The following is a 25,316-nucleotide window of genomic DNA, read 5'->3' on the forward strand; positions in this document are numbered from 1 at the left end:
CTATTTATAAATATCCCAAAGAAGTATTCTTATAATGATTAATTCAGTTCAAGAGTAAATCTTATGCAACATATTTCTAATATAAAGTATGTGGCTTTGGGTATGTACCTTTAAAAAATACTATTATTGACAAAGCAATATGTGCATACAGATAAATAATTTTCAGTACAGTGTAAAAAAGTACAATAGGGTAAAAGTCAAAATAAGTCTCCCTCCCATCCCAAACCCCCAAAGGCAGCTCAAAGATAAAGCTGTAAATTCTACCCCCCAAAAAGTATTTTAGTAACATACCTAAAACCAAAGCCTAAGAATTTGTTATTTTAAGCAAAACTCAAAACTTAAAAGCACAGAAACATGATATAAAACAAAGGATTAACTGAATTACACTACCTTGTTGCAAATCCCATGTGTTTAAATATCTGAAAAGAATGAGACTGTTTATGCTACCTAAAAATACTCACAAATAAAACCTTTTCAAATAAAACCTATCCCAAATATGAATTCATGGTTAACATATCCACAATTCATTAAATTCGGTACTGTCACCCCACACTCCAAATTGCTAACGTCAATCTAAATACTGAACAATTCAACTTCACAAATACTTCTTCCCTTCAATAAAGAAAACCCTATAAATACAAAGTCCTAAAAGGAAAAATATTTAAAATGACACAATATGACGCGCAACATTTTTTAAAATTGCAGTTTATTTTAATGCAGTGTATCTTTTACAAAGGGCTAAAAATGGTTACTTGTTACTTGGGAGTAAAAGGGGAACTCTAAAAAAAAATTTAAATAGAAAGTCCTAAGTAGAATACGTTCAGAAATTGTTATTTTTCATTTAAAAAAAATGTTACTCATCTCAATGATATGCAGGTTCTAGGCAAACTATAAAGATTTATAATATCACATATAAAATGGAAAGAAAAAACTAACATATTTCCTGAATGTTTCCACCATCAAACCCATTTAAAGTCCAAACGCCACTGATACCCATAAAGGTGATTCAAGTTCAATAAATAAATTACATAAATAAATACGTTGTAATTATTTTAAATACTTGTAAGCTAAAAATCACTAACTACTAAATGTCACCAGAGACACAGAACTTATTTAATGGATAGTCAATAATCAATGCTTAAATAAAAATCCATAATGTTCTGCTAAAAATTAAACCTTTAAAATAGTATTAAGTGCATACCCATTAAATCCAGTGACAATTTTCAGTATTCTTTCCTTCATTTCATCAAAGGGAATATATTCGACATTAGGGTTGGGAGGACCTCTCGGTTCAGGAGCTGAAGTTCTGAAATCATCCATCACTTTCTCCAGTTTGAAAATAAAATAGCCTTTAAATTGGGACCACTGAATCCTATAAGCAAAAAAACAAAAACAAAAACACCAAAAAAACACAGTAACATGTAGCTTTACAATTCCTGAACACAAAGCACAAATACAGAGTATACCATAACACTGATGCTAATAAAATTAAGATCTAAGTAAGAGGCAGTGAGAATGTCTTTGTTCAGTAGCACGTACCAGGCCTGATGAATCTGACTCACAAGCTCCACACTGGTTACAGCCAATTCTCCCCACTCCTGACCCAAATGAAACCCCAATCTCTGATAAAAATCTTTAAAATGAAAGGCTATTATGTATTATGTCTCATTTTTAAAACATTATTTTGACGTTATTGCTCCTAACAAACCAGCCAGGGGGGTGTAACTGTAGCATCTTAAAAAGGTTATTAGAAATTGGCCCCAAGTTCACATTTTAAATAGACAAGTCAGAATGACTCCAGACCCGAAGCTCTTAGTATCCAAGCTACAATGCTTACATAGACTAATAAAGGTTTCTTGTCTTCTACCTATGTTAAATACCAAAATAAACTGCAATTTTCCCTTTTTCTTTCAGCTAATATTTTCAGGATCTTATGTCTCTTAAAAGATACATATCACAGGTTCTATCCAACATGTATCTGCAAAGTAAAAATATATAATTTATGTGCTTTTAATATCTATTCATTTACTAAGTTAATAGAAACATCTTTTATCCCTGTCCTCTTGTATTTTACCACTAATATAAAAAAAAAAAATTCGTGACGATACCTGCCTAAATAGCCTAATTTCCAGAAGATCCAAGAAATCAGGAACACCAACCATTTCCCCAAATAGAAAGGACAAACATTAATGGCAGCAGATAAATCTTACACAGGTGACTGCTTAACCAAAATAAGGGAAGTGGTAATCTGCACTCTCCTCTCCCTCCCACAATCCTACAAAAAACGGCAGCAGTTCTCAAAGTGCAGTGTAAGAGGCCAAAGCCATTTTTCTAAGAATAAGAGTTGACATTTTTACTGTTAATATTTGTCCTGACAGCGCAAGAAGAGCAACGGGGAAAATGAAGACACTTAGCAGAAATCAAGGCAAAAGTTCCAACTCCTATCTACTAGTAGCAGTCATCACCTTCCTCACCCACCACAAATTCACAGTAAAACAAAAAACCATTTCATTTAAAGTTTAATAAAACAAAAAAATTACTAATTTTATTAGTTTTCAACCTCTGAATATGCATCTTCTTAATATTCTGTGTAACAAAATGAGATGAATACATGAAAAACGTATCAAAATACTATACACATCTCAAGGAACAACAGTGGAATACTGTTGCCAGCTGAACTAGCTGCTATCTTAGAAGGCCATTTTGACTTGAAAGGACTGTCAAACAAGACTTTTTCAGACCAAGAGAATTTGGTAGACATTTTCTCAAAAACAAAGGACTTCAAGAGAAATAACTAAAATATTTGTGGCCAACGATAAAATCTGAACTTCGAAACAGAAAGTGAAAATTCTAGAAAATGTTTTTCAGTATGAGCCTAGAAGGCTCCTGATACATTCCCAAGACATTTCAGAAATCAGTCATTGTCTACATAAACAGTATTGGGTGACACCAAAAAAAAAAAGAAAGAAAGAAAGAAAAAAAAAAAAGACTGACTACATCAAAATCAAAAACTTTTTTGTGTCTCAAAGGTCATTATCAACAAGTGAAAAGGAAATCCACAGAATGGAAGAAATACTTGCAAATCATCGGTCTGATAAGGTGTTAATAACCAGAAGATAAAAAGAACTCCTACAAGTAAGCAAGGACAGAGGAGGGCACAGGACACAACCCAATAAAAAAATGGGCAAAGTAGTTGAATAGACATTTCTCCAAAGATATACAAATGACTAATAAGCACATAGAAAGATGCTCAACATCACTGACCATTACGATAACATACATCAAAACAACAACGTGATGGAACTTCACATCCATTAGGTTGGCTGCTATCAAAAAAAAAAAAAAATCAGGAAATAACAAGTAACTGGTGGCCAAAGATGTAGAGAAATTGGAACTCTGTGCACTGGCTGGTGAGCATGCAAAATGATGCAGCCACTATGGAAAAGTGTGGTGGTTCCTCAAAAAAAACAAAACAAAAACAAAGAATTACCAGATGATCCAGCGATTCCATTTCTAGGTAAATACCTAAAACATGTGAAAGCAAGGACTCAATCAGACACGTGTACACCAATTCACAAAGCAGTATTACTCACAATAGCCAAGAGGTGGAAAATATCATCAATCAACAGATGCATAGATAAATAATGTGGTAGCTATACATGCAATGGGATATTGTTAGGGCTTAAAATGGAAATTCTGGCAGATGCTACAACTCTGAATAATCCTGAACACAATATGCTAAGTGAAATAAGCCACACACAAAAGAACAAATTTTATGATTTCACTTACATGAGGTATCTAAAGGTATCTAAAATAGAATCAGAGGCAAGGAGCAGAAAGGCACCAGCCAGGGGCTGGGGGGAAGGGAAGGATGAGGTGTTACTTTTTAATGGGTTCAGAGTTTCAGTTTGGGAAGATGAAAAAAGGCCTGGAGATGGATAGTGATGATGGTGGCACAAGACTGTGAATGTACTTAATGTCATGGAGTTACACTTAAAATATCAGGATTTGTTATGTATATTTTACCCCAACAGAAAAGTGTTGAAAATTGGACAAAAGATTCAAATAGGCATTTCTCCAAAGAAGATAAAGGGCCAATGGACACATTAAAAGACGCTTACCATTATTATCCATTAAGGAAACACAAATCAAAACCAGATTTCACAGGATACCATTTCACATCCACTAAGGTGGCTATAATCAAAAGATGCGACAATAACAAGTGTTGGGGAGGATGCAGGGAAACTGGAAATCTTACACACTGTTGATGGGAATGCAAAATGGTGTAGCCACTGTGGGAAAATAGTCTGGCAGTACCTCTAAGTTAAACACAGAGTTAACATGTGACTTGACAATTCCATTCTATTAAATGAATAAATTATATGGTATATAAATTTTATTAATATCAAAAAATTTTAGAGAGGATGATTATCAAAAGCTATTTGCATGATCACCTCTTCCTTCCATTCCCTGGTTTATTTTGGGAAGGTTTTGTGAGCAGAGGCAGCACATTATAACTTCTGACAGGCCTCTTACTAATTTCTGGTTAACATACAATTGCCAATGGTTACTAAAATTTATCTCTAAATTTCACTGGACTCCCCACAGGCATTCAACTAAAACACACCAAGGAAGATTACTGAAAGAGAAGTCTTATGCTTTTCATTTTTTAATTTTAATTAATTTTTTTTTTAGAGAGAAAGCATGCACGCACACACAAGTGGCGGGGAGGGGGGCAACAGAGAACGGGGATGGCAGAGAATCTTAAGCAGGCTCCATTCCAAGTGCGGAGCCCTACACGGGGCTTGATCTCATGACCATGAGAGCATAACCTGAGCCAAAATCAAGAGTCCAACGCCCAGCTGACTGAGCCACCCAGGCATGCTCCCTACCCCCAGTTTTCATTTCTTAAATTAAAAATTATTTTTGTTGTTTTTAAAGCCACTAATAATCTGTTTTACAACTTAGGATTTCTACACACATAGAAGCTTTTCCCTATCTTTCCATTAACTACTTTCTAATCCACCCACGCTATCAAAAACAAAAAACTCACAAACACACACACACACACACACAACAGCCACACACATTAACAGGAATTAGCTAGAGAAGAAAAGATAGAGCCTAGGTAAGCAAACAGGGAGCTTCAAAGACTATATTAACTTGTCAGACAGGAATTAAGTCGCATAAACTAAAATGAATTTTGTACACATTGTATTTTAAGTTTCAAAGGTATCAAAAGCAGAGTAACTCTGATCCAAGAGATGCAATTCAGAAGTCACTACACCATACATAGATAAAAAACCACTTCTACAAAAATATGAAAGATGAAGCTTTTTGTTACACTACCACTATGTGATAAAACCAAAAACAGAAAATGCTTCCCTGAATATTATATAATTTGAACACAAGAACAGGCCATGAGCAAATCAACTAAGAATTTGGCAACAAAAAAATATTTTCTTAGGAATGTACTCATTGGTTGAGTAGAAACTAAAAATGAACCAAAAAACCCTTATTTTTCAAATAAAATTATTCCACAAAGATGCTCATAAAACATAATTTTCAACTTTAGAATCAAATCAATTCCTCCACATAAAACTTTTCAAAAAATACTTTTAATTTAATCTGCTTTGTTAAAATTAACTCACGAATTTACCGAAATTGTTCATTTTTTTAAAAATAACTTCACCTTCCTCCACTTTTTCTTCTCTTTCCTGTCCATCTTTCCTTTTATGCAGTTTCTCCTTTAGAAAGGCACAACTTATATCACTAATAAAGATATCCTATGAAATATCACACAATGACCTTTGTATCTCCACAGGAATTTACAAGTCTATACTAAAACAACCATGTTTCCCTCACAGTTCACAGGTTAAAGGTATTTTTTAGAGGCTCAAGAGCAGAAAATCTAGCCGTTATTTTCTCAGCTGTGTCTAGAACACTTTAGGGGCCAGTGACCACCATCTTAACTTACTGCCTCTTACAGTTCCAAATTCTATTAAGATTACTTCTCTCAGCCTCAATGGCTTCCACACAAAATCTGTGTGGGAAGCTAACACAAGAGAGCACAGGAGAGCCCTATTATCTCCAGGGGATAGCAAATACTACACCATTTGCAAATATCAAAGGGGAATATGTGAAGAATGAATGAATAAGAACAAAAAGAAATTTAAGGGGGCCGGATGACAAGTTTATAAAGTCCTCAAAAGGTAGCTATTCGAATCAAGCAATTTAAAGTGTCAGAATTTGGGGTGCCTGGGTGGTTCAGTCAGTTGGGTGTCTGCCTCCAGCTCAGGTCATGAACCCAGGGTCTTGGGATCAAGTCCCACATCAGTATCCCTGCTCAGCAGGGAGTCTGCTTCTGCCTCTGCCCCTCCCCCCTGCTTGTGATCTCTTTCTCTCCCCCAAATAAATACAATCTTAAAAAAAATAGTGTCAGAATTTTTACATGACAAGACAGAGTAAAACCAAGTAAATTTAATCTGAATATTGAATTACATGAGCAAAAACACGTGGCAAAGTAAGAACACACTCTGAACTGCTTACACAACACAATGATAGCATTTTTAAGAACTTTAAAACACAAATACTAATTCAGAAAACTTCTGTAAGCAGGGTCCCAATCAAGAGAATATTCCTTTTTCATCATGATTATACCATACCATATTTTATCAATTAAATGAGCAAATAAAATATATCATAGAGAGCCCAGAAATAGACCCAACACAAAAGGAAACTTGGTATATTGGAAAGGACCAATTACTCAGAAAATACCCTAAGAAATATTAGGACTACTACAAAATTTTACCAAAGTGTAAAAAATAATTTTTCTGATTATATTAATAGTACAGTCGTAAAAAATTAGAAAATACAGATAGAAACAAAATGAAAACTGCCTAAGAACTACCTGGTAATTATCATCAAAATACATTTTAGTGTATTTTTCACTAAACTTTATTCTATTCTACTCATTTATTAAAATATGGCATTCTATTTTGATATCCCTTTTCTTTCCCTCCTTATTCACTATGGGTACTGTCATATGATCAGTAGTCTCTGAGAGTAGGATTTTTAATTTGTATCACATATAGTTGTACCGTTATTTAATACCCGCCATTTAAAAAAGAGATTTTCTTCCAGCTGATTACAATTAAAAATAACTGTGGTTAAAATCCTAATAAACTTTTGATGCATCTGTTTATTACTTCAAGACAGATTCATTCCTTAAGTGGAATTACTAAGTCTAAAATATAAATATCAACTTCTGATACGTACTTTCAAAAGCCTCTCAGAAATACTGTACCACTTTAGAGTGTCATCAGTATAGAAACACCTATTTCTTTCAAGTATTAAATTCTTTCAAAACTCCTGTCACAATTTAATAGTAGAAAAACACTTTAATTTGCATTTCATTCACTGCTAGTAAAATTGAATATTTTAACCTATGTTCACTGGTCACAAGACATTTCTTTTTGAAAAGGTCCTCTACAATCCTGTCATCCTGGGGTTCCTCAACTTTGGCACCACTGACATTGTGAGCCTGGTAATTCTTTCTAACAGGGGAATGTCCTGTCTGGGGCAGGATGTTGAGCAATCCCTGCTTGAAGTCAGTAGTGCCCAATCCCCACTCTCTCAAAAGTTGTAACAACCATAAACATCTACAAACACTGCCAAATGTTACACAGCAGACAAAAATAGTCCCCAATTAAGAACCGCTACTCCATCCCCACTCCCTTTAAAATTGTCTTTTTCTTACTCTTATGGTATCATAGAAAAAGTAAATTATTATCTGACACAAATATGAACTTAACTTTTGAATTCCCATTTTGTACTGATTGCTTAAAAATACAGCAATTGTTTTTACAAAAATGTTGAAGTGACACTAAAATTTTTATCTAATTTCTCCGGTCTTGAAATTCCCTGGAAAGGTTAACACATTTTCTTGCTCAGAAACTCGTATCTGAGGATGGCATGGTATTTATCTGCTTCAATGCAATAAAGTTCTCATACAAATACTGAAAGTGAATTTTTCAAAGTAAGAGTACTAAAATATCTCCTGATAGTTGTACATATCAAGGATCCAATCCGATGGAAAAGAAAAGCTTCAAGAGGTAACACAAACGTTCAGATAATACCTCAGCATGAACTTGGGTTTCTTCTTTGGCAACTTATATATTCACGATAAGGATTCTAACACGGCTGAAGAGTCAAGTTACTTTTCTCTACTCACCCACTTCTCCCTACCAATTAAAGCAAAAAGTTGAAGAAACAGTGTGAGCCTGATTTATGCTTAAGTCTTAGCTAAACTTTGGCCCCTTACTGAAACTCTTTCTAAAATTTATTAATATACCAACATGAGCTCTTCTGTCCCCCATAAACAGCTGAACCAAAGATACATCTCCTCTAACACTAAGGCTCAGGTTGAAGGCAAACAACCAATTCAGAACTCAGAGGGTACCGGAGTTTTTTAATAGCACTAGCTTAATGGCTGAGGTGGATCTATTCTGCCGAACAGCTCTTCTTACCACTTCCACCACTACTGCTATCACTTTCCCCACAATCCATATGATACCAATTCCAAATTTCCATCAACAGGCATCGGTCCATTCCTTCATTGTCACGTTTACCAGAGCCTGGGTAGGCCCTGGGCCCTTTTTGCATTCTACCAACTCACCCTACACATCAGGGTCAACAGCAGTTAGAAAACTCAGAAGAAATACAACACTGATCCTCCTCCACTAATAAAATTAGTTTAGAAAACAAGATACGAAGACAATAAACAAATAAAACATCTTAAACCATGAGTTGTAGAGATTTAGTGATGGTACAACAGAACCTAGAGAAAGGAAATATGAAATGTAGGCTTAGAGCTATCTAGGAAAGGCTTCAGGACAAAGCAGGACTGCAAGCTGGACCTGTAGAAGAATAAGTAGAATATGGAAAACAAAGTGGAAAAGTACAGGACCTAAAAGTAGAAGCTTAAAAGGGACAAATTTCCCAACCATTATTGACATTTTCGGCTACAGAGTTCTATGTTATGATGGAATGTCCTGTACATTGTGGGATGTTTAGCAAAGTCCCTGGCCTCTACAACTTGATGCCAGTAGCCCTCCCATCCAGAGTGGTGACAACCAAAAATATCTCCAGAAAGTAACAAATGAACCCTTGGGGGAAAACTGCTGCCCCCCATACACATCGAGTACCACGGCAATACACAATACCTTTTGTTGAGGATTACACTGGTTCCTGAAAATTAGCAAGGTTGGGAAAATGACAACTGCCAGATCAAAGTCTCACAAAATTTGAAGAATAAAATAATATGCATATACATTTTTTAATGGCAGAAAAATTCTAAAATGCAGAAGATTCATTAAAAAATAAATAAAACACTCATTCACATTAAAGTCTATCTCACAAATCATCTTCAACTGTACAGGAAAATGTGTTGTGGAGATGTAACCTTAAATTTTTTTCTCAGGTGTAATCTTGTGTACTGAGAAAGGTGGAGGTAAAAACAACAACAAAAGTCTTTCCACACTGACCCAGAGACAAACTCATGTGGTGCAAAGCAAAGAAATCAGCAATTGTTGGGGTGTTTTTTTCTTTTTCTTTTAGTAGGTTCTATGCCCAGGTTGAAGTCCAATGTGGGGCTTGAACTCATGACCTTGATATCAGTACCTGAGCTGAGATCAACAGTCCGATGCTTAACTGACTGAGGCACCCAGGCACCCCGGGTTTTCTTTTTAAGGAGACTGAAAGGTTTGTATGTAAATGATGAAGGCTTTACAGTTTCTGTTATTGAAATATAAAAATGAGTTTACACATTCACAGGTGATGGGAGATTACTGTACACTTTAGTACACAGGGTTCATCGTGGAGAATCCTGAGTTTGAAAACAAGGCTCAAAGAGTCTAATAGTATTTGCAATAATGGCTTTTAGTAGACTAGTATATGTCTGTTTTCTGCTATGTCATATACAGATTGTTTTTATTCATATTTTGAAGTATGCCCCAGAGTTACATGCTACTCTAAAATTACTAAAGACATAATTACTTAAGAAGCATTTTTCTGTATCTACACTCTCAAAAGGAAGAAAAACGTATCATTAAAAGCACAGCATCTACTACAAGGAAAATTTATACTCTGGTTCATGAACTGTCTGAACGTGTGGAAAACAAACACATGAACAATGAAATGGAGAGCCCTTCCTGAGAATGTCCCTCTATATGTGATGAAACCAAGAAAATAAACTGGAAGCTTGGCTGAGTTCAAATTTCAGCTCAGCCACTTTTTCATTTCTCATCTAAGATTATCTAAAATAGTCCCTCCTTTGTTTCCCCATCTATAAAATGGAAATAACTGTACCTACTTCACAGAATTGTGAGGATTAACATTAGTATAAGCAGAGTGCTTGTTAGCAAAGTAACTCACACTAAGAAAGCACTCAATGGTTGTTTTTCCTCAAGAAACTCAGGACAGGGAGAACATCTGAGAATATTACAGTAGAACTAACTATGCAGACAGCTTTCCAGGTGGCATTACCAAGAAAAGAATTAGAACAGTGAGCAAGACCTCTGTTAGACCATACTAAAATGCTTGGGCTGATCTTCTGTACTGTAACACCACAGACTGTAAGAATTTCAGGCAATCTCTCTGGTCTAAGAGTACTTTGTTAACTATTCCCCTCATTAGAGAGGAGAAAATCTTTTACCCAATATTCCTCCCTCCACCACTAACAAAACTATTACCTTCAAAAAAAAAAAAAATACATGAGGTATTGCAGCTAACAGATAAGAAGAGAGACTAGGAAAAGACACCTATTTATCACCTAGTTTTGTCAAACCTTAGTTATATTTTTTACAGTTCTTGATGAAGTAGAAAATATATTATTGCACTTGCTCCAAAAATTCTTTGACTCCACCAGGATCTCCAATGCATTGATACTCCTACCTTTTTACAGTGCCTCATCTCCTTTGATATCCACTCTCTTCATTATCCAGCTTAAATTAAAATTCATAATCATTATAATCACCCCCATGCATACAGTTGACTCTCTAGTCCCTCTTTGCCTTCACTGTACTCACAAAATCAACTACACTGGTTAAATATAATCCCCACCAAATCTGTGCCCAGGAAGAGGAACACTAAAGTTATGGAAAAATGCACCACCATGCCAACTGGACTCAAGTACACTATTAATCTGACAGGTAATAAATCCCCCCAGTTTATTCACTCTCAGGCTCTTGGAGATAACTATTTTGTGTCATCCTCGTCAACCTGTTCAACATCATGTTCTTCCTCAACATCACACTCAATGACTCTGCTTCCTGCTTCACTTACAAAACTGAAGCAGTGAAGAATCTCCACAGTTGCACCACATTTACCCATCTACTAGCAGGATCGCGTACACACCCAGAATTCCCACTGGTAATCACAGATGAACTATTCATTTTCTCATCCCTTCACATACCAGATTCTCTCCTTCTGTGCACCTACTCAGGAGCATCACTTGTGTAATTCTCCCCTTTCTCCTGTCAACTACATCTACATCTACTTTTTAATCTCTAATGGATCATTTCCATTACCACGCAAGTATGTCCATATTTCTCTCATCTCAAAAATTTCCACTTGCCCTCCTATCCCCTACATTATTTATTTGCTGTCGTTGGCAGGAAAATTCCTTAAAAGAGTTGTCTCCCTCCTGTTATCTCTCAAACCCACTCCAAACAAGCTTTCAGCCCACCACTGAAATTAATCTGCTCTTAACAAAGTCATCAATGACTTCCATATTGTTAAATCCAAAGACCAATTTTCACACTTCATCCTTAATTAGCCTATAAAGAGTATTTCACACAGATGACCATTCTTCCTTAATTATTTTCTTTTAAATCAGCGGCCTTTGTTGCTCATTTTTCTTTATAGGTTTCCCGAACTTCTCACCTCTAGAGCGATCCAAAGCTCAGAATATCTCTTCTCTGCCCACACTTGGGGATCTCATCCAGTCTGGAGATTTTAAATTCCATCTCCACATTCATCATCCATCCAACCACCTGCTCCACATCAATATAAAATTCAGCATGTCCAAAACTGAACTCCTGATCTTTCCTATGAAGTGCCCCTGCCACAACCTTTCCCACTGCATACGTGATGAAATTCCATCTTCTAGCTGCTCAGGCAAAACCCTTGAGTCATTCTTGACTCCATTCTCTCTCTCATACACCACAGCCTATTTACAGGAAATCCTGTCAGTTGTACCTTCAAAATATATAAAGAATATGACTAATCCTCACCACCTCCAGCTACCTGAGCCACTATCATTCTTCAATAATATCATTACCTTCATCTTCAACAACCTGCTTCTAGCTTATTTTACGTAAAGCACATTTTCAGCACAGCTATTTCTAAAACACCCTCTTAACACTTAAGTCAGATAATGTCACTTCCCTACTCCAAACTCCATACTGGCTCCCAACTTCAATCAGAGTAAAGCCCTTAAAGTCCTTACAATGGTCCACAATGCCTTACAAAAGCTAACTCCAATCCCCTTTACCTCTCTGACCTCCTCTCCATGGTCAGTCTACTGCAGCCACAGTGACCTCCTTGTTTGTTAGTCTGTGAAAAGGCAGGACATATTCTTACTTAAGTACTTCTGTGCAGGAAGATTCCTCTACCTGAAATGCTCTTCTACTATGTAAGGCTTAATATGACCACAGTATTTAAAATCACAAGTTCCTCTCCAACTTTAACACTCACTTACCCTTCATATTTTTCCATTGCCCTTACAATCAAGAAACATAATATATAATTTATTACATTTACTACCTGCCCACATATTTGTCCACACACACACACACACACACACACACACGTGTATCACAACTACCATGAATATGTCTGACAAACACAAAGTGCTCATTAATTATTTGGTGAATATCTTGAAGCCTGATTTGGTGGAATAATACAACCCAACTACAGTAGAAAAAAAAAATCAGGAATATACCACTTTATAAACAGATTTAGGAAGTACTATATGTGCAACTTTTTGCAAAAGGAATACAGATTCATATTTAAACTGCAATGCATAACAGAAATAGGAGCAAACACATAACCACTAATATAAGACACTAGTCTCAGCCCTTTGGACATATTAATTCAACCCTCACAACCACCCTATGAGTTAGGCAGCATTATTTCACCAATCTTATCAGTAAGCAACTAAGAAACAGAGGTTAAATAACCTGCCCATGGTTGCGCAACTAGTAAGTGGCAGAGCCAGGATTTTAACCTAAGCATTGTGGATTCAGAATCCATACTCTTAGAAAGTCATGACATCTAGTTAAGGCAGGGAGGGAGGGAAGGAAGAAGGAAGGAAGGGTGGGCAAACATGCATCTCCTAAGCTACTCCGTAATAGGAAAAGATCCAAGAGTCTACCTGCCTTCAGGGAATTCACAATCTAAACAAAAAAGAGTAACAAAATCTACACATAAACGATGGAAGCAATCATAAAGTACTCTACTTATTGGGCTAAGACTTGCCTACATGCAGACTTCTGTATGTATCTTAAAAAGATGAGCGCAAAGGAAAAGAGAGGTCCCTGTTCCAGGCAGAGGGGAATAGTATGTGCAAAGTCACTGAGATGAGAGCAGGATCCACCACAGAACTTTTGAGTAGTTAGGAAGGCAGAAAAAAACAAAGGGAGCAAATTGGGGAATAGCAAGTTAAGCAGAGACACAATCATATACATCTTAAAACATCTTGATAAAGATTTTAAATTTTAAATTAAGCAAGGAGGAGGGTGCATAAAAATTTTAATTGCGGGGCGCCTGGGTGGCACAGCAGTTAAGCATGTGCCTTCGGCTCAGGGCGTGATCCCAGCGTTATGGGATCGAGCCCCACATCAGGCTCCTCCGCTATGAGCCTGCTTCTTCCTCTCCCACTCCCCCTGCTTGTGTTCCCTCTCTCGCTGGCTGTCTCTATCTGTGTTAAATAAATAAATAAAATCTCTTAAAAAAAATTTTAATCGGGGAATAACATGACAGTTACATTGTAGCAGGAGCACTGCTAATAACAGATCAGAGACTAAACAGAAAAAGTAAACTGCAGTTTAGGAACTAATTCAGAAAAGCCTACAAAGAAACTCGGGCAAGATGAGAATGATTGATAATGTCTACAGAACGGTAACCCCAACGTTTGAGAATCTTCATGTCCATTTCCACTAATACTGTCATATTTCAAGTTCTCATTTCTTCCATCCTAAACTCCCATTATAGCCTCCTAAGTGATTTCCCTAGCTCACCTAAATTAGACACCCTTCCCCAAAGCAAAGCTCTGCTGTATCTCTCTACTAACAACAAACTTTCAATAACTTGTAAAATCTTTCTAAACGCAAAATTCTATGTATCAGCAAGACACTGATTTATCCCAAATACACCTTCATAACCACACACCTTCTCCTGACTTTCCAGCTCACTGTTCCCTCTAGCTGGATTAAGCGAAACAGCCTCCTGTCTCAGGAAGCTTTCCCTAATCCTCAGCAATTAACTTCTTCTCTTACGCTCCCGAAGCAGTTTATTACTCCCTTAAAGCAACTACTATATTCTGCCCAGATCATAATCGCTAGGTTCTAGATTTTTTTTTCCCCCTTGTGAGGTTCCATGAAGCTAAGCATCATGCAACAGATTTTTTTCTTTGGTGAAGGAACTGTCTTTTGCTATGGAAACACTTTGACAGGAACTTAAGCAAAAGCTATGCTTCAAATTGTAAGCATTTCAACAATTCAGAGATGTTAAGAACAATGAATTTCTCAATAAAAGAACTGGGATTCTTTCTTGCAAATCACAGTTATAACCATAACAGTTTTAAGATAACAATTTTAATACTTTACCTGTATGAACTGGGGATGCTGTATATGCATGCATATATGCCGGCGACAGCATATACCAATGAGGTTGGCTCCCCAGCTCCTGGTTCCCACTTTCTTAGAAGGGATGTAATACACAAAGATGGTCCTCCAGGAATCAATTCTTTCCTGTCCATATTACTTGCCCCCTCCCCTGCAAAAAGTGGATTAATCCTGGGGTCAGCCAATTGGACATTTCACCCCTGAAATGTGAAATATGGAGAGAACATAGATCGGAAGTTACTGGACTAAATCACCCCTTTAAAGGAAACATCCAGCAACTTCCAGTCCAGCCCCTGAGGTACCCCATTCTCATATTCTTGGCTTGGTAGTTTAACTCAACCTGTGATTTTAAGTTCTACCTCAATATCCTTCCAATAAATCTGTCTCTTCTCTCATTTTTGAGGGGGCTTACGAGAATCAAAATCAGTCTGTTCTGCTTACAAGCAAAAAAGCCTTAAATTAACTTGATCCTTTCAAAAAGTCATATATTCTTTGAGGATTACATATTTAATGCTCTATCTTTAAGTAGAAATCTGAGCTGAGAAAAAAGCCTCTTCTGGATTTTCAAATTACAACGTAAAAGTTCACTTCCTATATTTTAATATTTAAAATGCTATGACACCATTAAATTAATTCAAGTCTAAGTGGACATTCCCAAATGAGCCTACTGAACATTCAGTCTAGCAGACTACCCACTGTATTCAGAGATTCTGGGTTTTAGTTTTGTTCTCTGCATGTAATTCTCCAGAATGTCAAAGACCCTATACATTGTTATATGCGCTGACAATCTCTTTATGACAGATCACTACTATAAAGTAACTTTATTGCTATTTTCTTCTTTATTAGCACCTTCTCCCTTGACTACAGTTTTAATTTTATCTTTTTCCAATACAAATATCCAAGGTCTTCAAAAACCTTGATTTTCCTAGATCAGAAATTAGATCTGAATTTATAAATGTATATATTTATGAATTGATAAGAAGGTTGTATATTTCAGCCAATAATATCTATGAAGTTCTTTTCAATGGGAATATAAAAAATAGAAAATATTTAAAAAGGTAACTGCTTAAAAGTCAGAGAAATTATAAATTAAGAAAAATGAAGTTACTGATGGTGAAATTCTCTTATAGATAAATAAAAATATTAAACTGAATACTAGAAAGCAACGCTGATCCAAATAGTATTTTTAAAGGGCTACTGGCATTTCTTTTTCAACTATTCCTGAAAAATATGAATTTGATTCCTTAGAACACAAAGGTTTGCTCGAGTATGTTTTAGTCTTTCCTGGTGGCTTTTTTTTTTTTTAAGCTACTAACTAAATTCTCACTTCCACTTTGTATTCTACTGAATGAATATGAAATTTCAGCAAATTCTGGGGCATACAAATGGAGAAACTGTCATTTCTTTCTTCTATGAAAAACTACATTGTTCAAATAGTTTTACATAGGTATACTACTTTTATAATAAAAAATAATTTTAAATACCCGGCCACACGTCAGTAAGAAATTCAGTAATTTAAAAAATGAGCACACTTAGAAAACTTCATCCCATTAACATGATTCTGTAACTTCAAGTTTTGTACTGTTCAACTATAACTTTTTAAAAAGCAAAATCTTTAAGAATCACAAGGATACGATTTTTTATCCACAATTCTTGTAATGATCTGAACAACTTTTGAAGACTACTAACTAAATATAAAAATATACTTATGTTTCTTAAAACTTCTGATCTGAAATATGCCAATAATTAAGTCAATCTTACACTGAATACTCAGAAGCCTTTCCTTCAAGAATGAACAATATTTCCAAACTGTACTAGCCATCTAATACTTAAATATGTGCTAAAACTTCAAAGAGCTAATAACACCATATTCATCAAATCTAAATCAGGATCAACTGTAAGACTCTCCAATATTTTAAGAATTCTAGACCACTACTGATATTTGAAAGACATTCTTCAGAGCTATTAAAACATAGGAAAAACATATGCCAATGAAGAAAATTTATCTTAATTTTAATTTAAAAATGTCTTTTTTTAACTCGGGGGTTAAACTTTTCTCTTTTTTCTTTTTTTAAAGATTTTATTTAGTTATTTCGGGCGGGGGGGAGCAAGGGCAGGAGAGCATGCAAACAGGGGGAGGGGCAGAGGGTGAGGAAGAGAATCCTAAACAGACTCTGTGCTGAGTGCTGAGCCTGAAGTGCAGCTTCTGATGCAGGGCTCCACCTCAGAACCCCTGAGATCATGACCTGAGCTAAAATCAAGAGTCAGACACTCAACCGACTGAATCATCCAGGCGCCGCAAGCCTTAATTTTAATAAAATTTGTGATGTCAAAATTTTTAGAAATATCTGGAATTTATACACACACACACACACACAGAGCAGAAAAAATCTGAAAAGCAGAAATGTAAAGCAATTTCAATTTTATTCCCATCTAATCTAGCCAAACTCTATAGCACTTGATACATTATAAGGCTATTATCTCCTGAAACTAAAGCTTTTCTCTCCCTACCCAAAATCTAAAATCAGAACTCTATGACAAAAACTATTATTATTATTGGTTTACCCCTTCTATACCTGATTAGTCTTAGGCTCATAGCATATGATAATTTAAGGGTCAACTGAAAAAAAATTACTCTCTAAAGGAACTACACTTAAAGTTCCCCCCACCCTAATTTTAAAAATGAAGATAACATATTTGATACAGGTGAATACTGAAAAAAGCAGAAAGCAAAATATCATATGAAATATAATACTGTAATGCCAAAATAATAAATACTATAAGCAACTATGGTTTGTTTCCTCACCACTGCATTCCCAGCAGCTAGCACAGAACCTGGCACAGAATATATGCTTAACAAATATCTGCTGACTTAAGTAACATCTTAAGAGGTGTGAAGGAATGAAGGAACATAAGCAAACAATGCACAATCAAAAATTACACAAAAATTAAGCGGTAAGAAGAAGGTAACAAAAGGAACTTCGACATTCAGAAAATTTCACACCAGCACATCTTATGTAGAATATAATATGAATTACCATGTAGTAAGCTTTCAATAAATCCCAGCCCCTTTTCTTCCCTGTTTTCCTTTAAACAGAGTACACCTAAAATATTTACTTCACAAAACTCAATGAAATTCAAAAATTTCAAGAATATATCTGCATACCTGAATCTAATCAGTAATATAAAAAGAAAGATGTACTAATTGCACAAATCAGTTGCAAATGTGATGGACTGAATGTGTTCTCCCAAAATTTTTATGTTGAAGCTCTAACACATAAAATTACAGTATTTGGAGATGAGGTCTTTGGGAGGCAATTAGGTATAGATGAGATCATGGGGGTGGGGCCCTAATGATGGAATTAATGTCCTTATTAGAGACACCAGAAAGAGAGGTTGCTTGATGTTTCTCTATTTCACCTCCCTCACACACCCACCCTCTTCTCTCCTTTCCCCTTGCCATGTGAGGACAGAGCAAGAAAGTGGCCTTCTGCAAACCAGGAAGAGAGTCCTCACCATAGCCCAAACATGCTGGCACCCTGATTTCAGACATCTGGCCTCCATAACTATGAGAAAATAATTTCTGTTGTTGAAGCCATCCAATCTATGGTATTTTGTTATTGTGACGTAAGATAAGACAGCAAATCAACTACTGAAGAAACAGTGACATATACTACAGAAGTATATAAAGATCAAAAACCAAATTATGACCTCTAAAGAGCCCAGCTTGGTAGAGAAATAATTGTTGTATTAAAATACCCATAACATAGAACAGAAAACAATAAATGGAAATTTATGAAGGCAAAGCTACTATATTGTTTGAACATCTGGAAAGGCTTAGACACAAGCAGAGTCCCCAAAGGATAAACAGAATCTAGACATAGGGAAACTGAAAGAGAAGAGAAACCAAGTTCCTCTCTCTCTCCCTCCCTTCCTCCCTCTCTCTCACATACACATCTCGAGATTTGGACACAGTAGTTTCTATTATTTTCTAAAGTTAGAAAGAATACTTCTTTAACAGATGAAGACAAGATTTTACTTTTTCTTCCATTTACATATTTAATCCAGCTATCTACTTCACGTCACATTCTCAGCAAGGCAATTTCAGCCCCCTCAACGCTTGGGAAACCACAAGCAGAAACAGATTAGTAAGCAAACAGCTGCAATAAAAGATGCGATCAATGCATGTCAGAAATATGGTGGTTTCTATTAAGAAAAGGGGATCTGAGAAAGCTTTTCAGCAGATTACTATGTATTTGAATAGAGCTATCTGAACAATCTTAAAAGACAAGGGGAGGTTATGCCATGAGGAAGACTATCAGAGGCAACCAACAGAAAGATGCTATTAGAATTTAATACTAGCAAAATAGAGCACTGCATATTCAGTGAAATGCAAATAATTTGGGCAAGTTAGAAAGGTGCCAAAAGAAAAGACTGGATACGTAAGAAGAACCCAAATCAAGAAAGAATTTTAATGAGTAAGACAGTATTTGCCTCACTGGAAGAATAAAAATGTAAGAAGGAATGATATTAACTAGTAATGTTAACAAGGGAGACTTCAAAGGGAACAGAGTGACCACACATCCTAGTTAGAATAGTCCTGGTCTACATCTGTTCACCTGGTGTTCCACCCAGTTTACCACCTGTACCATATTTAATGAAGTGTTATTAGTAACTGCATTAAAATATGCAGGTTTGGTAGGCCTCTCCACTTTATACTTCCAACTTCTGCCATGATCCTATCAGCTTGTTTATGAAATGCATGGATAATGAAGAGAGTCCTCACTTTAATGTGCAGTTAAATCTGAAAGACAGAAATAACAAATTTATCTTTCTCTCACCATTTCCAGACTCAATGTATCTAACCCTTCCCTTTCAAGGGTTAGTCTGCAGAAGACTTCTCCAGAGGCTAAGGCAGTTAGCTCCTTTGGAGGTAGAAGAAGTGGTCAACACTGCCACCACTAATGTCCCACTGATGTATCAGCCAAGTTTCGGCCTGTGATTTTGCCCCTGAAATACAGAGTTGCCAAGCTACCAATGAGCAGAAGTCATGGGAAATTACAGGTTATGTATATGTAGAGTAGCTAATATTAACACACAAAGCCACTCTTACTGAAATGAAGAAATGAAGAATTAAAGCTTCTCTCTCCCCTATGTATATTAAGACTTGTCCAACAAAGCTAGCTAATGGATATAGTTGTGAATAATTATTCACAAATTATATATTACCATATATACATATACATATATATCTGTCCCTGGTTCCTAACACAGAGCTCCTAAAAGCCTTGAAAACAGGGGTGCTAGGACAAACTTTTGTTCTATTTAGTCTTTGGCCCCAGTTCCTGACAGAGAGCTCTTAAAACCTTTGGAATTTCCTGAGTGATAGAAACAGCTTCTATTCTAATGAGGCGACTCTTGATGGGCTCTTCGATGGGGGCTGGTAACCACAAAGACCAAGTGAGGTTAGTAGTTTGGAACTTTCAGCACAGCCTTCCCCATTCTCCAGAAAAAGGAGAGGGGCCAGAAGTGGAGTGAATAATTAATCGTGCCTACATGATGAAGCCTCCATAAAAATCTATAAACTATGGAATTCAGAGAGCTTCCAAAATCATAAACGAGAATGCATCCACATGCTGGGAGGGTGGTGCACCCCAAACTCCCCATGGACAAAAGCTTCTATGCTCAGGATCCTACCAGGTTTCGCCCTATGTTCTCTCTTCATCTGGCTATTCATTTGTATCCTTCAATATCCAGTGTAATAAACCAGTAATCTAGTTAAGTAAACAGTTTTTCTGAGTGCTGTGAGCCACTCTAGCAAATTAACGGAACCCAAGGAGCAAGTTATGGAAACCTCTGATTTTTAACCTGCTGATCCAAACCACAGGTAACAACCCAGATGTGTGACTGGCATCTGAAGGGGTAGACACGTCAATCTTGTAAGATTAAGCCCTTAATTTATGAGATCTGATATTAACCCCACGTAGACAGTGTCTGAAGTGAATTGAATTGTAGGACATTCAGCTGGTGTCATAGAATTACTCGGTATAGGGAAGAAAGCTCACACATGTAGTGTCAGAAGTGTTCTGAGTGTGAGAATAAAGGAGCAACAGAATTTTCCAGGAAATATCTGATTAGATAAGAGGAAAATATCTGAGACTTTTACTTCTACTGAAAATCAAGAACAACAACACTTATAATAAGACTCTGAATCTTCGACAAATAATCATTTATTTCTCAAAATTAAACTTTATTAAGTTTCTCAAATAGGATTCCAAAAGATAAAACTAGAAGACCTGGTTAAAGATCTTGATCATACCCATCACCGTTTTTATTTCACAGGTGAAAGAACAAACTATGAGACACATTTTAAAGCTTGATGCATGCTTTTTCTTATGAAGCAGAATTTTTCAATCTTGGCACCACTGACATTTTGGGTCTGATAATACTTTGTTGTTGGGAGTTATCCTGTGCAATGCGCAGCATCCCTGGCCACTACCCATTCTCAGCAGCATTCCCCCACTAGTAACACCCAAAAATGTTTCTAGTCATTGTCATTTCTGGTCAAGAACCACTGCTGTAAATTTTTGAAAAGGAAAATGAAAACAAATATTACAGATTTAAATGCAAACTTGCAGAAAAAGCCCACATCTCAAAATTGCAAACATCTTCAATTAGTTTTACTGTTAATTATCGCAAAGTCCTACAAGTTTACATAAACACCATAGGTAAGATTAAATATTTTACTTACATTTAAATTAAGAATGTATTTATTCAAAACTAAATTTAGGGGCGCCTGGGTGGCGCAGTCGTTAAGCGTCTGCCTTCGGCTCAGGGCGTGATCCCGGCGTTCTGGGATCGAGCCCCACATCAGGCTCCTCCACTATGAGCCTGCTTCTTCCTCTCCCACTCCCCCTGCTTGTGTTCCCTCTCTCGCTGGCTGTCTCTATCTCTGTCAAATAAATAAATAAAATCTTTAAAAAAAAATCTGATAGTGTCTTAAAAAAATAACAACTAAATTTAAAACAGTAGGAACAATCTTAAGGTAAATCCGTTTTGTGGACTGGATTTTTATTCTTCTTGCTTGAGTATCAGGACTCTAGGACATTTCTGCAATCTCAGAGTGCTCTCAGTATTCAGTCAACCGAAGAGCAAAACGTAGTTTTTTCCCCTCAAAATAACTGGTTTGTTTTGGCCTATTTACAAAGAAACAGGCCAGAACCAGACTGCGAAAAAAAAAATTTACAAGGACAAAATTTCAAATACAGTCATTAAAAAAAAAGACACAGCTCATACTTTGTATCTGAAGTCTCTTTTACTGATAAGTATGACTACTTGTCTATGGAATGTGACTAAAAAGACAGATATATGCCAGAAATAACAATTCATTCCAATCATTAAAAAGACTATTCTTTGCTATATAGTCATGACCATCTTTTTTAAACAACTTGCTGCTTGAAACTGTCTTAAGCTCAAATTATTCCTAACACATCTTATTATTTAGAAGTAACTTCATCAGGCTACTTTATTTTTTTATCAATAATAATCTAGCAAAAACCATGAAAAACAAATCATAACTTCATAAATGAGGGAGGAAGAAACTATAATTGGTAATAAACAAAATGAAAGATGCAGGCACAAAATAGAAGCAAATTAAAATGAGATACCATTTTTCATCTATCAGATTTTCAGATTTAAAGCCTAATAATGCTCAGTGCTTACAGTGGTAGAGAAATAACTTTCATATCGTGCTGGTATATATGCGTATGTTGAAAAAACTTTTTGGAAGGCCGGCTGGCAATACCTGACAAAATAATAATGCACATAAACGGCAACCTATACGTCCCATTCTTGCATCTGTGTCAATGTAAATATGTCACTTTAGCACTTTTTGAATTGTTTTGTAACTGTAAACAACCTAAAAACCATCAAAGGACAGGTTAAGTAAGTTACAGTATACCCCAAACAATGGAATACTATGCAACCCCTAAAAACAATGAGGCAAACTTTTGTGTTTTGATAAAGATATCCAAATACAACAGGTAACAAAAAACAAACTGCAGGAGTTTGATAGTTTGTTTAAAAGAATTAACACACATTTACATAGAAAAATTCTGTTAATATATAAGAAACAGGTTAAAAGTATAGTTTGATTTTTTGTTGGTACTTCCATAATAAAAAAAATTTTTAATGAGACAAGCTTATCTAAGCAGTACTGATTTCCATAATCTTTGTACATGAGTTTTTTCACAGTATGGGCACAATAATTATTTAATTCATGTGATCCATTAAACTAAATATGCAGTTATTCTCACCAAATTTCTCCTTAACCAAAATAAGGATGTAAACAGAAAATGTATGTATCATAGTCTCCATATTCAAGATACTTAAAATATTTAAGACTGAAAGTTTTAAGTATTTAAAATTTTCCACCTGTTCACTCACCTAGTATTTTCTCAGAAAATAATTTTTAAAGTGACCACATCCTGACTGTGACATTGATTTCTGTCATATCCTACAGCAGCTAAGACAGCAGAATCAAATGTCACCGACGATATTTACAAAAAAACTGGATAAAGTGACAAGTATCCCCATGAACCTTCTAAAATAAACAGGACAAGACTGGAGAGCTATCAATATCTATACAGGAGGGAGAAAAAGACTACTTGTCTTACAATAGCTCATGAACAGGAAAACCCTGAATTCACTAACAGTACTTACTGAGGAAAAAAGAAAACCAGGCCACATTCTACCCACATTCAAGATTACTCGTTGCAGAAATAACTCTGCTGTGCAAAGTCCCTAGAAAAGGTGGACTTGTCTCCAGATACAGAACTACTTTGAGACAAAATAGCCATAATCTCAAAAATCACCCTGCAGTTACCATGGACAATATCCCTAAAATAAGACCAGAATAAAACAATCTCGAAAAATATCAAATTCACTTTAGTACACAAAAACAGTTCTGAATAGAAATATTTCATCAGTTAAGAAGCTATCTCACCCTCCCTCTTAGAGATATACAATAGTGCAAAAACTATAAATGTACTCCTAATAGCTTATACTTCTCGAATTTCAAACCCTTCTATAGCATATTTTTCTCCAGTTTCAACCCCTGTAAATGGAAATATTACCACCTACCTCCCAATACTGACAGGTTAAGATTTTTGGTTGATTAAGAATAACAAATCCAAAACACATATATTAAAAAGAAAGCTAGGCTCATAGTTCCAACTAAAATATACATCAGTCTCATCACATATAATGCTTCAAATTTACACCTCTGCAAAATTATAATTATTAAAATTTTCAGCCTTTGAGGTTACTGGAAAATAGTCTAAATCACAACTGTTAAGGGTTTATCAAGTAATTTACCTTACTGACTCTTCCAATAAAATATCTCCTGACACATTTTTTCTTAAATCACAAATTACCACAACCCAGCCTCCCCATACTTGCCACAATCCCCAGGAAACTATCTATGGGACGTGTCAGGGCTTAGAAGGTCATATCATGGTATGCCACAAGGAAAGGAAAGATGGGCAGGTACATGAGGTCAGGATTAGATAAGCAGCAAGGAAATCTCAGAAATAACTAGTAACAAACTCCTGTCAAAAGCATAATTTCAAATTCTAAAGATTTTAAAAGAATTCTCAGAGTGCTTCAGTAAAGAGGAAAAATGTGAGAAGACAACAAGGGACAACGGGCATATAAGTACAGGTTATGAGAGGACCTAAAGTCAGAAGTCCTGAGTTTAAATTCCAATTCTCTCCCTCACCAGATGCACTGTCCTAAAACTTTTTCTTTTTTAAGATTTTATTTATTTATTCGACAGAGATAGAGACAGCCAGCGAGAGAGGGAACACAAGCAGGGGGAGTGGGAGAGGAAGAAGCAGGCTCATAGCGGAGGAGCCTGATGTGGGGCTCGATTCCATAACGCCGGGATCACGCCCTGAGCCGAAGGCAGACCCTTAACTGCTGTGCCACCCAGGCGCCCCAAAACTTTTAAGTTCTGTAAGTCTCAGTATGCACAAAAACCACTTTAATTCTAACACTAAAGTCTTCTTTTTTTTTAAGATTTTATTTATTTATTTGACAGAGACAGCCAACCAGCGAGAAAGAGAACATAAGCAGGGGGAGTGGGAGAGGAAGAAGCAGGCTCCTAGCGGAGGAGCCTGATGTGGGGCTCCATCCCAGAATGTTGGGATCACGCCTTGAGCCAAAGGCAGACGCCTAACGACTGCGCCACCCAGGCGCCCCTAAAGTCTTATTCTTAACACTAAAATTCTAGTCCCTTAAAGATAAATCTCAATTTCAGGTTCACAATTTAAAAATCAATCTAAGACTCTATGAAGGAGTACTGAGAAGCACCACATACAATAAGTAACATTAGGCGAATAAAATTTTAAA

The 25,316-nt window shown here is 36.1% G+C and overlaps 1 protein-coding gene across 1 annotated transcript in view; it reads right to left on the reverse strand.

Annotated features, from left to right (window-relative positions):
- Positions 1–25,316, reverse strand: part of PPP4R2 (protein phosphatase 4 regulatory subunit 2) — a 53,238-nt gene that overhangs the window by 16,103 nt on the left and 11,819 nt on the right. The window contains exon 3 of the mRNA XM_045808100.2: positions 1,202–1,372. Within this exon, the coding sequence (XP_045664056.1) occupies positions 1,202–1,372 (171 nt within the window). The remainder of the gene's footprint in view (positions 1–1,201; positions 1,373–25,316) is intronic.

This window comes from Ursus americanus, chromosome 14, assembly GCF_024610735.1.
Source record: "Ursus americanus isolate L20-20 chromosome 14, mUrsAme1.1.p, whole genome shotgun sequence".
NCBI classification, from domain to species: domain Eukaryota; kingdom Metazoa; phylum Chordata; class Mammalia; order Carnivora; family Ursidae; genus Ursus; species Ursus americanus.